This window comes from Maniola hyperantus, chromosome 2 (assembly GCF_902806685.2).
Source record: "Maniola hyperantus chromosome 2, iAphHyp1.2, whole genome shotgun sequence".
NCBI classification, from domain to species: domain Eukaryota; kingdom Metazoa; phylum Arthropoda; class Insecta; order Lepidoptera; family Nymphalidae; genus Maniola; species Maniola hyperantus.
The window spans coordinates 9358956-9372723 of NC_048537.1; the positions used below are offsets into that span (position 1 = coordinate 9358956).

At 37.1% G+C, this 13768-nt stretch overlaps 2 protein-coding genes across 2 annotated transcripts in view; both read left to right on the plus strand.

The window, feature by feature from the left end:
* The first annotated feature begins 881 nt into the window (after positions 1-881).
* Spf30 (Splicing factor 30) lies at positions 882-3520 on the plus strand. Its single transcript, XM_069504131.1, has 4 exons — positions 882-1108; positions 1182-1441; positions 2114-2260; positions 3162-3520. The coding sequence occupies exons 1-4, from the start codon at positions 1067-1069 to the stop codon at positions 3430-3432; spliced, it is 720 nt and encodes a 239-aa protein (XP_069360232.1). The 5' UTR covers positions 882-1066; the 3' UTR covers positions 3433-3520.
* A 5159-nt stretch (positions 3521-8679) lies between these two features.
* Positions 8680-13768, plus strand: part of LOC117989873 (lachesin-like) — a 128342-nt gene continuing 123253 nt past the window's right edge. Inside the window, exon 1 of the mRNA XM_069506204.1 lies at positions 8680-9541. Within this exon, the coding sequence (XP_069362305.1) occupies positions 9379-9541 (163 nt within the window). The 5' untranslated portion in view covers positions 8680-9378. The remainder of the gene's footprint in view (positions 9542-13768) is intronic.

Sequence of the window (13768 nt, forward strand, 5' to 3'; positions counted from 1 at the left end):
ACCAGGCCACAGCCGCTCACCCCCCCCAAATAAGTGGCTGTGTGGCTTATGCAAATTCACTGACATCTATTCAATCAACTGCTGATTGCTGAAAAATTCCCAAAATTCAACACCGTTTATCTCCCGGGTAAACATGGATTTAATTGAAACCCATCTAGAATAATTATTATTGGTTTCGCTACGCTCTACTTGAAACCCAAGTCTTTTGTGAAGATCTCGATGAGACTTTGACCCTCAATTTGACGAGGGAAGAAGCAGATTTAAGGCTTTTGAGCCATTTCTTAACGTACTTTGCCTATTTCACAGCTCTAATCTAATAGCAAAAGATTGTTTACAATGTAATTGACAGTGACAAACCTAGTGTCAGCAGCGTATGCCATGTCAGCACTATTGGCGCATTTTAAACCGTACTGCACTTAGTACTGCATATTGCCTGTGATGCCTGTGATATTGCTTACAAAATATACTAAATACTCTTTGCTACATACTCTATAACCTTTGGATGATTGCTCTATGGTTTGATTAGGGATGCACGTAAAGTACCTACCATTATTCGCTGTATAGGTAGGTACAAAAAAGTTCAGCCAAATCTCGCTTTATTATATAGTTAATAATTATGTCTCTTTCTTACTTATGAAAATATAGCTAAGGTAGAGCGTTTTCGAATCAACTATTTTATATAGGACATTAGGGCAACTCTCCTTTTACTCTATTTGCATTATATGTATACTACATGATACATCGCTGATCGGATCATAGACTTAAAATTTCTTTGGATCGGATACATCGGATCGTATCGGATACATTGTAATTTGTACATCCCTCAGACTATAATCTGAGGTACATCCCTATTCCCTATTTCCATTTTCCAATGACAATGACAACCTGTGAGTGAACTGACGTTTCCTTTTGTGTTAAATCATAAGCATAGAGTAAAGTAATACACTGATCATAAGAATGTTCTCATAAAAAATTCGTGTGTTTAGATTTTAGAAAACAATTTCTTTCAATATATACCTATTTGTAAATGTGATAAATCATAGAACAATACTAAGAAACTAGTAATATGGCTGATGATTTAAGAAATTATAATCTTCAATTACAGCAGGTTAGAATGTTATTCATAAATTTGCACCACAGCTGTATACAATGTTGTTTTCTAAAATAAATTTTAATTTAAGGTGGAAGCAGCATTACTAACGGATCCGCAAAATGAAGAACTGTTAAAGCTAAAAACGGATTTAGAAGAAGTAATTGAGTTGACACGCGATCTTATAAAAACTCAGGAGGGTGAATCCAAAGTTCATAATATTCATAGTTCTAGTAATGATGATGATGTTGCAGCTTCCCTGTTGGCAGCGGAGGAAGGCGATGTCGGAGAGTCGGAGCCAAAGTGGAGGATTGGCGAGAAATGCTTGGCCAAGTGGAAGACAGATAACATGTAAGTAGTATGTTGAACTGCATTGCTCTTGTAAAGTTGTATGTGCAGTTGTGCATCCATTAAGTAGAAATAATTTAGTAAAAAATTAATTTAATTTAATAATTTAATAGTGGTTAGGGTTAGGGCAGGTAAGGATTCGTGCACTTTTTACACTAAGTAATGTAAAAAGTAATAGATATTTCAAAATAATTTCAATGCTGCTGATTTACCTTTAGAAACCTTTTACCATAAAGAAATAACTATTTTACTTTAAAAAAGTACGTCAAATGATTATGATGTCACATTTATGTATTTCATACAAGCTCCCATACTGAGCGAGCATTTTGACATTAAATAAGTTGCTGATTTGACTAGTAAGCACCATCCATAGGTGTTGTATGTTATCAGTTGCTAGGACTGCTTTAGAATCGGAATGGTACACACACACATACTTAAATTAAGTTGTGGGGGTTCAGGAATGTTGATAGCGAGTTGATACTGTAGGTACTAAGGACCTCCCAACTCATCATTGAAACTCGTCCATCTAGTCTCCATTTTCAAATTATTAAAGTATAATAGTAAAGTTTCTTTGACAATGCATTTAATATTTATCTCTAGTGCTGACGTCATTAAAATGGCGGCCACGCGCATTAGCGGTACTATTACTATACTGAACTGTATGTCTTATTACAGGTTTTATGAGGCTACTATAGAAGATATAGGGGAAAGTAGTCTCAAAGTAAAATTTGAAGGTTACACAACACTAGAAACTGTCTCTATTCTAGATGTTAAATCTTTGGGAACAGGCACAAAACGACCACTGACTGGTGATGAAAGCAAGTAAGTGAACAATTCTGTGAGAGTCATATTTATTTAATTATGCTTAATATTATGGTAAAAATATCTAAATATATGAAAGGAAAAGGTGACTGACTGACTGACTGACTGATCCATCAACGCACAGCTCAAACTACTGGACGGATCGGGCTGAAATTCGGCATACAGATAGCTATTATGATGTAGGCATCCAATAAGAAAGGGTTTTTGAAAATTCAACTCCTAAGGGGGTGAAATAGAGATTTGAAATTTGTGTAGTCCACGCGGACGAAGTCGCGAGTACAAGCTAGTTTAATATAAACCTTGGGATTACACAAAGGTTTCGTCAGGAACTAATGATAGTAAATGGTATTGACTGCAATCAATATATCTATCTTTCTTCACTCTGGGCTGGTTTCCGCACTTAAACGTTTCCATTATTGTGCATGCATTGCCCCTCCTCGCCGAAGTCTTCATTCCGATTCGAGCTCGCTCCAGAAGCCGAGTAAACCGCCCAGTTTGTTAAGGGCTCCATGAAGTGAGGTTGGGGAATTCAAATGGCACTCGCATTGTTCTGCCATGCCTGTGCACTCTAGAAACACGTGCGTCGGTGCTTCATCGACCTTCATGCAGGCCCTGCACATAGAACTGTCGGGAGTCCCACCACTTTCCTAAGTTTACCTCTGTATATGCCGAGTAGTTTGTTAGTTTGTTATTTGTCTATGTTAGGGAAAGCCATGTATTTAAAATTCTCCAGAATTCTAAAATTATTTAGAAATCTCCTTGGGAGTGTAGGTAAAAAATTCTCATAAAAATTATAAATCAAGCAGTTTATTGATGCCACATTGATGCTAATGTATTTAATGTTAATTAAAGTAAATATAATATTTATTTATTAGGATTTTTACTAAGATTTCTTTTGCAGGCATGGCAAAGGTTACAATCGAGAGTATTTAAAAAAGAAAAAGCAAAAAAAACAACAAAGGTTTAAACAAATCGAAGAAGAAAGAGAAAGTGAAAAAAATAAATGGCTCTCATTTCATACCAAAGCTTCGAAGAAACCTGGAGTACGAACGAAAAGTATATTTGCATCGCCTGACAATTTGACTGGCCGAGTGGGAATTGGAACTTGTGGTATATCAGGAAAACCAATGACTGAGTATACACCAGGAGAAAAGTGGAAGAAGGGTGGATAATTTGCAACAGTTCTAGTATAATTTTAGGTTAACTTAGTTTAATGAACTATTACTGAACGTAATGACTTAATAAATTTTTTATTAAATATATCCTTTTTTTGCTTGAAGTGTACTCGCTACTTACTCAGATGATTTGAAAAAATACAACTTATTTTATTAGCAGACCTCATGAGTAGGTATGTAATATATCAGCCTTCTATAGGTATCAGTGTCTGAAAGCAGGAATGCCCAAAAGTAGTAAAAGTTGTTTGTGCTTTGAACCTGCTGGTTGATCCCGGAAAACTTGCATCAATCATTATAATAATCGTAATTTTATTGTGATTGTGTGTGATTGGCTGAATTTAATGTATACCGACGATTGTTTTCACAGTAGGTACTGTAAAAAGCCAAACATGTACATAATGACGTCTGGCAAGGGTAGATATTCTATGTTCTGTGTACGGAGAGCGATGAGTGAGGCGTAGCGTACTATATAGAAATATAGGTCGCGACCCGCCCCGGCTTCGCACGGGCAGTTTATTACAATTTTGGTAGGGATTTCTATTTTTTTGAAAATAAAATATAGCCTATGTCACTCAGGAATAATGCAGCTTTGCAAAATCGGTTCTGTAGTTCCAGAGATTACTTCCTACAAACAAACTTACAAACTTTACCTCTGTAATATTAGTATAGAAGTATATAGATAAGTATGGTAAAACGAACCATGGTGTCCGTTTTAGAGAAGAAAAAGCCAAATTCAAAAGAAAAACTATTAATTCAATTATTGTAATAATAATGATAACAATCGGAGTAGGTACCTGAGTACCTAAATAAAAATTTCTAGAGTGAAGTAAAATAATGACTACCTCCAAGGGCGACGAGTGGACTCGAGGCGCGGCGAGCAGGGCGTAACGCGGCGAATGGCGGCGAGTAGGTGTGCACTTGCACTCGCTGCACAGTGTGCAGCGAGTGCAGCGATGCTCGGGTAGTCGCGAGAATCTGCTAGATGAATGATTAAACAGAGGTGGTGTACCAATGGTTTTCTAACAACTTTTAAAACTGTGTAAGATTAATTTCAAATTTCAATTGTAGGTATATCTAAGTATTTCACATATTATATAAACACTAGCGATTCGCCCCGGCTTCGCTCGCTATTCACAGATTTTTGGTTGCATTGTTAAAAAGTAGTTTTTGTTAATATTTTACTAAACTTAACTAAACACTGCTACATACTTACGTAAACTTTTTAGGTCATCTACCAACGCTACATGTATAGTCACCTAAGCGCGTGGCTGCGCCCCAGGCGCCGCGAGCATCATCGCTACTACGTTCGCCTTTTTTCATTTACTTCAACCGTATCTTAAAGTGAAATTTTCACTTTAGTGAAATTTTCACTTTAGTGAAATTTTCACTTTAGTGAAATTTTCACTTTAGTGAAAAAGCTATCGGCTATAAGCGGTAAGATAAACTTGGAACGTAAAACATTACGTATAGTAGGTAGGTACGCGAAAGGTCCAGATGGCAATCGGGGAGGGAACGCCCCTACACCCGCACAGCCCCCGCGCTGTAGTTATAACCAGGTGCGGCATAGCGCGGGTGACGTGCGGGTGTACGGTGCGTCCCCCCTCCTCACACCCCGATTGCTATCTCGACCTATAGCGTATCTAATACGATACGAAAGGTAAAACTTTATCAAACAACTTTATTCAAATCGTTAGAACCGTTTTCGAACTCAGGAGTCAGCTCGTTTAGCGGGTTGGCTCTGAGTGATTATCACAACTAGGTATCTATTTAGATAAACTTGGAAAGTGAAACATTAGATAGCTAGATACCTATCTAAATACACACCCAAATCGTTAGATAACCTTCACAATACATTTACAATAACATACAACAACTTGTTGAACATTAATTTTTATAAGCAAACTAACTGTACCCGGTAGGTACCTGTAAAAAGACCTGCCAAATGCGACTCCGACTCGCGCAGCGAGGGTTCCGTAATAGGTACAGACGAATTAAAACAGTAAGATTTAACATGGCCGTAGCCAGGTTTGGGATTCTAAATCCCCAAATCTGTGGCAAAGAGACATTGTTTTGCATAGTTCTTACCAATTCACCAATTTTTTTGTGAATAGGTATCATATCAAAAATTTCACTTTTTGTTTTATATTAAGTAACTAGCTAATGCCCAGAGCTTCGTCCGCGTGGACTTAGATTCTAAAAATCCCGTGGGAACTTGCATTTCCAGGATAATAAGTAGCCTATCCGTATAGCCCGTCCCCGAGATGCAAAATATAAACCAAACCACTAAGTACCAAATTTCATAAAAACATTTAAACAAAATCCTGTGGTATCACCACGGTATAAGAATGCAATTCCTTACAGCATTAGGGCTGAGAAGTTGGGTCTTCGAGTTCAAAAAGTCTTTACTTGGTAGGTACCTCCAATATAAATTTATAACCCAGAGTGTCTATATGGCATCAATTTTTGTGGTCAAGTCCTGTACAGCATCAGAATTGAGGAGTTGGGATCCAAATTTTTTATAGGACAATGTCGCAAAGTTTCTCTATCGATTAGAAAGAAACTCAAATCGGTTCAGAAATCTCGGAGATTTCGGTGTATATAGGTAGAAAACAAAACTCCTCCTTTTTTGAAAGTCAGTTAAAGTCCCGTCAAAATATGTTCTGCCGTTCCGAAGATTAGCTCGTTAAAACAGACAGAAAGACGGACAAATTTTTTAAAATCGTGTGATTCAGTTATGGTACAGTTCAAATAACCATAATATGAGCTTAATTTGAGTATTACATAAATTATTATTGAGTTTGACATAAATTATTATTACTTTGAATTATGACGTTTTGATAATGTAACTATAAGTTTTTAAAGTTTTTCTGTCGTGGTCATTTCTATTTGTTCTTTTCTTAAATTTATTTTTATTGTAAGTACCACATATTTTGCACGCCATACATAAATGGCAAAATGTGAAAGGACCATCTATATATGTACGATCATTTACTACTCACATGTAGCAAAAATTAAATGATTTCATTTCATTTCATTTCATTTCATTAGTAGAGTAGATAGACGCTTCGTGCGGCTAATTGGCATTGGCTCCAAAAAATATTATAATAGAACTATATTAGCTCTTGTTTACATAATATACTCGGTAATACTTAAATTAAATAATTTTTTACTTTTTAGTGTTTGTGGTTATTGTAGTCGGTTTTTTTTGAATTTTTTTTTAGCTTATGTTTTCCCCGGAATGCAAGCTATATCTGTACCAAATTATGTAAAGCTAGCAGCCAGACAGACAGACACACTTTCCCATTTATAATATTAGTATGGAAGTATGGATGTGGAAATGGATTTTTTAGTACAAAATTAGTAGTAGTCGTTACGGATTCGTAGCTGAAATGTAGGGAGATCTACGAGAACTCCTACCAAGCTATTTTGTTTTAGTAGAAGTTGCCTCTACGGATTCGTAGCTTTTACGTAGAGAGAGATCTACGACAACTTCTACCATCCTGTACCCGTAGTACAAGATTTTACGTCTCACCAAACCAAACCAAATTCGAGTCGAAATACTTCCGCGTTACAGTAAACTGGATCTTAAACGCCTTGTTTTAAAGCTCAAGTTTGTCTACACTTCTACAGCCAGCGCTCCAAGCAGAAACATTGCGAAATTAAAATCAGTGGCATTGAATATTTGACTTCAATTCAAGGCTCTCGAATTTGGTTTGGTTTGGTGAGACGTAAAATCTTGTACTACGGGTGTCGGGTACAGTAGTCCTCTACAGATCCGTAGATTTTACGTAGATAGACAATCTGCGACAACTCCTACGCATCCGGATTTAAATTAATTTATTTCTTCATCATCATCATGATCAACCCATCACCGGCTGACTACAGAGCACGGGTCTCCTCTCAGCGTGAGAAGGGTTTTGGCCATAGTCTACCACGCTGGCCATGTGCGGAATGGTAGGCTTCACACACCTTTGAGAACATTATGGAGAACTCTCAGGCATGCAGGTTTCCTCACGATGTTTTCCTTCACCGTTAAAGCAAGTGATTTTTAATTAATTTATTTCTTTATGTAAAAATATTATATATTTATTATTTTGTTAATAAGTAAGTATTTTTTATTTGTATGATTTTGCTGTTTCGCGTGACAATATTTAAAAAAAAACATTAATTCTAAGTTCAAATTTTTTAAGCGAAGTTTCTTATCGGACGTCCTCGAATTCCGGGGAGTTAAAATGGGGGAAATTTGTCACAGCCACCGACACCGTCGTCGCCGGGGAGGGAACTATTACCTCACTCTCGTAGCAATCTGCTTTCTGCTGGCCATTGCGTAAGCTCTGGCCAGCATTGTTGACATAGACTTCGAGACGCAAACATTGGATGAGCACTCTCTAGTCCCGCAATCTCATAGTTTTTATTTATTTATTTATTCAGACACAACCATAATCAAGGGCTAACCCCTTGATTGCAATCTCACCTGGTGCTCAATAGTGTTGTCTTCCCCTCTGCTGTTCGTTGCGTATGCTGTAGCCGGCATTGTTGACGTAATAACTGATCGAGCACTCTCCATTCTTTCACTCTGATAGTTCTTTGTTATTTTGCCTTGCTCGTTTATTGTAATTGTTTGATTACCTTGTTAAATATTTTAAAATTACGCTATTACGAACCCTAAGTGTTTTGAGGTCGGTTTTACTCTCACAGGAGGCGGGGCCCGTCTTCAAATTAAATAACAAGTAATAATAACGAATAAGGTAACGTTAAAAACCTATTACACAACTTTAACGTTTTTCATGGTGCCCCAAAATCGTGAGAATGTCTTCATAATGTCCTCAAAATGTGTGAAGTCTGTCAATCTGCAGTTGGCCTACATGGTGGACTATGGTCTGAGCCCTTTTCATTCTGAGAGGAGACCCGTGCTCAGTAGCGGGCTGGCACTGGGTTGATGATGATAAAATTTAAATCAGTTATTTATTTATTTAAATTACCTAACGTCAAAAAATTTGAGTTTGCAGGTAGATAAACTGTAATAATATGTATATTCTAAAAATAAAAAATAACGTTTGTGTGTCTATCCGTTCATTAAAAATACGTTAGCGCATTATTCATCCGATAGGTTTGAAACATTGTACCTACAGTAGTCGTTGGCACTTGCGTGAAGGTTTCTTGCATAAAACCATCGACGTACAAAGTACAACATGGGGCATAAGTCGCATTGCAAGTTGCAACGCCTGTCGGGCATAATCTAGTATAAAAATAATTATATTGATGTTATATTACTTATACGGATCAAGTTTCTGAAACGCCCTTAATATTTAAATTGAGATTCAAAAAGTTTACGCGAAGTTTGAATAGGACGAGCTCGGTAAGAGTTTTCCAAATTAGTGCGAAGAGACGTAAAGAAGAACGCAGAAAAGGTTTTAAGCGTTATCTTAATCGTTAAGCTTTTAAAACATATTTATCTAGCTAGCAATAACTTATCAGACGCCTAATTACAGCCGCGAAACCACCTGTCCGCTATCATCAGTGTACATAGGCCTTCGCATATACTTCGGTGCGTCTTACGCGCGGGCCCTCCCCCGCGGCGCCATTGGCCACAGAGGTCGCTGCGCGCGCAGTGGCCCTCCTCACGGTCGGGTGTGAGACGATGGGACTCCGCAGGAGCCGGTCGTGGCCGCAATGTGGATCCGCGGACAGTGCTGTCGCGACTACGCTGCCACATCGTCGTCACTCAGTGCACATCAACACGTTCGACGCGCTCGAACTATAAAACTGCGAACTTAAACTGATAACCCTAAACTTTTTTAAGTTATAGCGATAGTTTAAAATTAGTATAGTTTACGTTTTTTTAACGTTCCGGATATTAATCAGAATTAAATATAAAATATTAATAAATAAACTAGTGTTTTATTTTGAAAGTTTGACTGGAGTTAGATTTGGTGATGTGCGATGGCTAAGCGTCAGGCGTTAAAGGGCTGGGGAGTTAAGCACTGCGCGCGTCTGGTGCTGCCGCTGTGCGCATGCGCGTGCGCACTGGTGGCCGTTGCCGCGGACGCGCACACCGACGTTGACACCTCTACTGGCAACGGAGACAATACACTTACTAATTCAGGTAGGTTATATTCAATAATTTTTTTGATTGATCTCAGTAGAATCTGCTTTCCTAAATGGTGGTAGAGTCTAAAAATATAATATTGAGTGGCACAGGCTGTCCTGCATGAAACAAATAAATTCATTTCATTTGATTACCTACTTAACAGAACTAGAAGGATTTTAATACAAGTAACGCACTTTTCGGAGTTAGGTATATGCGTTTTAAGATTTTATTTATTTATTTATTTATTATCAAATCAAAATACATACAAATAAAAGCTTAAACTAAAAACACCGAAAAAACCACAGAGGAAGAACCACCAAATATCACTTGCTTTAACGGCGAAGGAAAACATCGTGAGGAAACCCGTATGCCTGAGAGTTCTACATAATATTCTCAAAGGTGTGTGAAGTCTGCCGATCCGCACTTGGCCAGCGTGGTGGACTATGACCAAACCCATCGCTTCTCATACTGAGAGGAGACCCATTCTCTGTAATGAGCCGGCTATGGGTTGATCATGATTCAAAACGCACATAACTCTGAGGTGTTGTAAAAGTTAGAGGTGCGTGCCCGGGATCGAACCCCGAACTTCGATTAAGATGCGTATTAGGAGGGCGAGTAATATAATATATGATTTTATTATTTTAAAACAATTATATTTTAATATTTGTTTAAATTTGCGAATTTAATTTATATACGCGTTTCGGATTGTCTATTTTTGCCTGCGAAGGCCTCCTCTACCTCCTGCCACTGTCGTGCGCTAACTACTTACATCAGTTTGGTCTCGCGGTCTTCCCATCTGCTGCTATTCCTTTTTCCATCAATTTCCATCTCGTCGATACCAGTTCTTAACAATTTTGTCCCACTTGTCTTGTTGACCTGCTAGGTGATTCGCTAACTCAGTGTCTAACACAGAATGATAGCCACCGAGGTTGGTTGGTTCTACATTGCTGCTTCACTGGGTGGTAGTAGATTATTTTTTTGTAGAAAACCTTCAACGAATTAAAAAATGAGCTCTGTGGCTATCGTTCAGTGTTAGACACTGAGTTAGAGAATCACCCCACTGGTATCATAATTAGAATGTCTTTTGCTTTTGTTTTGTTTTTAATAAACTGGCCATTGTATCCTGTATCAGGCTAAAACGAAGTTATTATATATTCTTTGTATCAGTCTTTGATTCTCAATCCAATCCTTTCTATTGTTTTCTGACATGTTACTAATTTCCTTCTGTAATTTACAATAGAGCCCAGATTTCACAGCCATAATAAAAGTGTTTAACAGGGGTACACAAGCGTTAAAATATATAATTTTGAAGGTCAATCCAAGATCTCTACTTTTCATCATTTCTTTAAACGCCCAGTGTTCCCCCCATACACTTGTAGAGAAAAAGCCAGCGCGTGCCAGACCTTCGTTATTTTATACAAGCTGAAAATTTCTCTGCGTATTGTCCCCAACACTGGGAGAAAGGATTGTTTGGATCATGGTGGCTTTGGGAGATAGCAGGTAATGCAGGTGTAAAAAATCTTACGTCAAAGTATAAAGTCTAATTTTTTATATTTTCTTCTGAATAGTATTAAAAATCGCGTTGTGCATTGCCAGACACTTAGTGTCGTGGTAACCCCCAGCCAGACACTCTTAAACGTTTAAAATTTAAAGACTTCTGGCAGAGAGTTTCGTCTCACTTTCTTCTAATGATCTGTAGGTGAAATAATCCTAATAAAATATATACTATTCGTTTATGATTTTATTTTCGATCTACAGTCGAATAGCGTGTACAATTTAACCGTCACTCGCCATTTTAACTTTTTAAATTTCATGTCAAAAGTACGATTTTAGCCCTTATTTTAAACTGAGCAGCGTGAGGGGTGATTTTGTACGGACTAAGTATATCTGTTTTTGAAGAGTTTGACATTAATTTTGTCCTGTCGATATTCATTGAAAGACCTTGTATAACATGTGTCTTTACTTTTTTGAGAGAGTTGTTGGATTATTATTCTTGAATTGAAAACTTCTTCAAGTGCGCTGGGCGATTTTGGGGTGGGGCATGATAATGTTATAATAACGCTCGGAGTGCCAATAGATTTAAAACTAAGCTAACTAGTTAATGGTTTTAATTTAGAAGTTATAAAACTTTATTTTTTGGATATTACAGTTAATTTAAAATATAAAAATACACTGTCATTTCATATGTAGTTTTAAGATTTCACTTCTGTGTGCAGTCCCCACGGACTGCCAACTTTTTTAATTTTTGGGTTTTCTTTTTGAAGAGTCACACACAACATAACACATAACACACAGAACACAAGAGAACACAAGGTCATCGGCGCACCAAATATAGTTGAGGTTCATGCTATCGATGTTTAATTTTCGGAAAAAGTCCTTGGAGACTACTGAAAATATTTTAGGAGAGACAACTCCTCTTTTTATCGGGAACTCTTCTCCTAAACTCTTCAGTTGAATCCTGGCTTTAATGTTGTCGTTTTCCTTGGGATATTCGTGTAGATATGTCTCTCTCTGGTCATGTCGGATTTCCGTTCCATTGGGCTATGAGAGTGAAGGAATGGAGAGTGCACCTGTGTTTGCGCACACACTATGTGCCCTATAATGTCTGTCGTGCAGTTGGCTAATCTCTACAGAGATTGGCCGCCATGGCCAAAATTCGGTCGGCAGGACATAAACCATTCATTAATTGCCCGGCACCCGGCACATAGTCAAATTAATTATTATCAGGTATTTTGCGATCCGACGCATCAATTATTTACCAAACTGTATCTTACAAAGTTAATCTATGACGGATTATGATCTTAGATTTTGATTGTGGATCTGGCTAATCTAAGAAACCATGACGTCATCAAATGAGGAAACAAGACCAGGAAAGAAAAAAGCAGAAGTAAGCGGGTTGGCCTTTTACCAATCATTAGGAGAGCCTGGATCCCCGTATATAAACATTATTATGGTTATATAACTGAAAAATACGAATAAAACTTGCATAAACCCGCTGGCCGTTCTCCAATAAATTCGTTCAAAAGTACCTGGTGCTACACCTATGCATGCCTATAATGGTATAAACCTATATTCGCTGTGCTTTTATATTCGAAGGATTATTAGGAAATTGAATTTTGGATGGTCATTCCCTTGCGTAGTAATAACTTAATGGCGTAGAAAAGTTATGGTTGTTTTACTTTTGGTACACCCATACCTATTACCTATTAGTAGGCACTTCAAAATATTCTGTTGCCCGTTTGTTTTTTGAATCGTTCGTTCGTCAAAACTTATGTAGTTTTTTTAATAATCCCGTGGGAACTCTTTGATTTTCCCAGACAAATGGCCTTAGTACGTCCTTCCTTAGAATGCAAAATATCTCTGTACTAAATTTCTTCAAAACCGGTTAAATAGATGGGCCGTGAAAGCCTAGCAGACAGACAGACACAGTTTCGTATTTAGATATTTTATAGTATTAGTAGGTATGGAGTATGGATTATACACAAACAGGCTTAGTGGTTTGTTAGTATTATGTAACTAAAGGGAAGCCACCTTTTGAGTGGCAGTGGTTACTACCGTGGTCTTATAAGTGGTATCCCGGATTCGATCCCCAGCAGTGGTAATTTATGTTTTCTAATTTTTTCTGGTCTGTGTGGTGAAAGGCTTCGACCGTGGCTAGTTACCACCCTTCCGGCAAAGCCGACATTTAAACTTGAAGTTATTAACTTAAATATTGTGTACTTCAAAATAACAATTGGTGTAATTAATATTAATTAATATTTCAACAATGGCAGGTTCATGATGGGTCTGGGATTCCATTTTAGAAAAGCAGTAAGAGCTGTTCTGTTTGGCAGCCATTTTGAATGAATGATAAGGCACGGCTTTGTAGGCTTAAAGCTGTGTATATAACTGTGTTAGGTAATATTTTTTCGCTATTTTGTGCTAAAAATTTTTTTTATAGTAATAATTGTTAGGTACTTAGTGGTGTAATAAGATTCAATTTATGAGCAAAATAATGTTTTGAAAATTCAATTATAAAAATTAGGTAAATTATTTATATTTGAATCTAAATTAAAATTTAAAAATAAACATTAAAATAAAACTAAAATAAATTTTTGAATTATGAAGAATATAGAATAAAATTAAGTAGGTATATAGAATATTCCTACATGATAAATAATAATTAAGTTATCTAAGACGGTTTAATATAATCGTTGTTCGGATATTTCAAGAAACAGTGACGGTTGAAGGATATCACATTAT

Bases quoted from the DNA above. Each gene is read 5' to 3' on its own strand.
- Spf30 (XM_069504131.1), top strand. From the start codon at position 1,067: ATGGCTGATGATTTAAGAAATTATAATCTTCAATTACAGCAG. The intron at 1,109-1,181 runs GTTAGAATGTTA...TTTTAATTTAAG, and splicing joins ATAATCTTCAATTACAGCAG to GTGGAAGCAGCATTACTAAC. The intron at 2,261-3,161 runs GTAAGTGAACAA...TTTCTTTTGCAG, and splicing joins CTGACTGGTGATGAAAGCAA to GCATGGCAAAGGTTACAATC.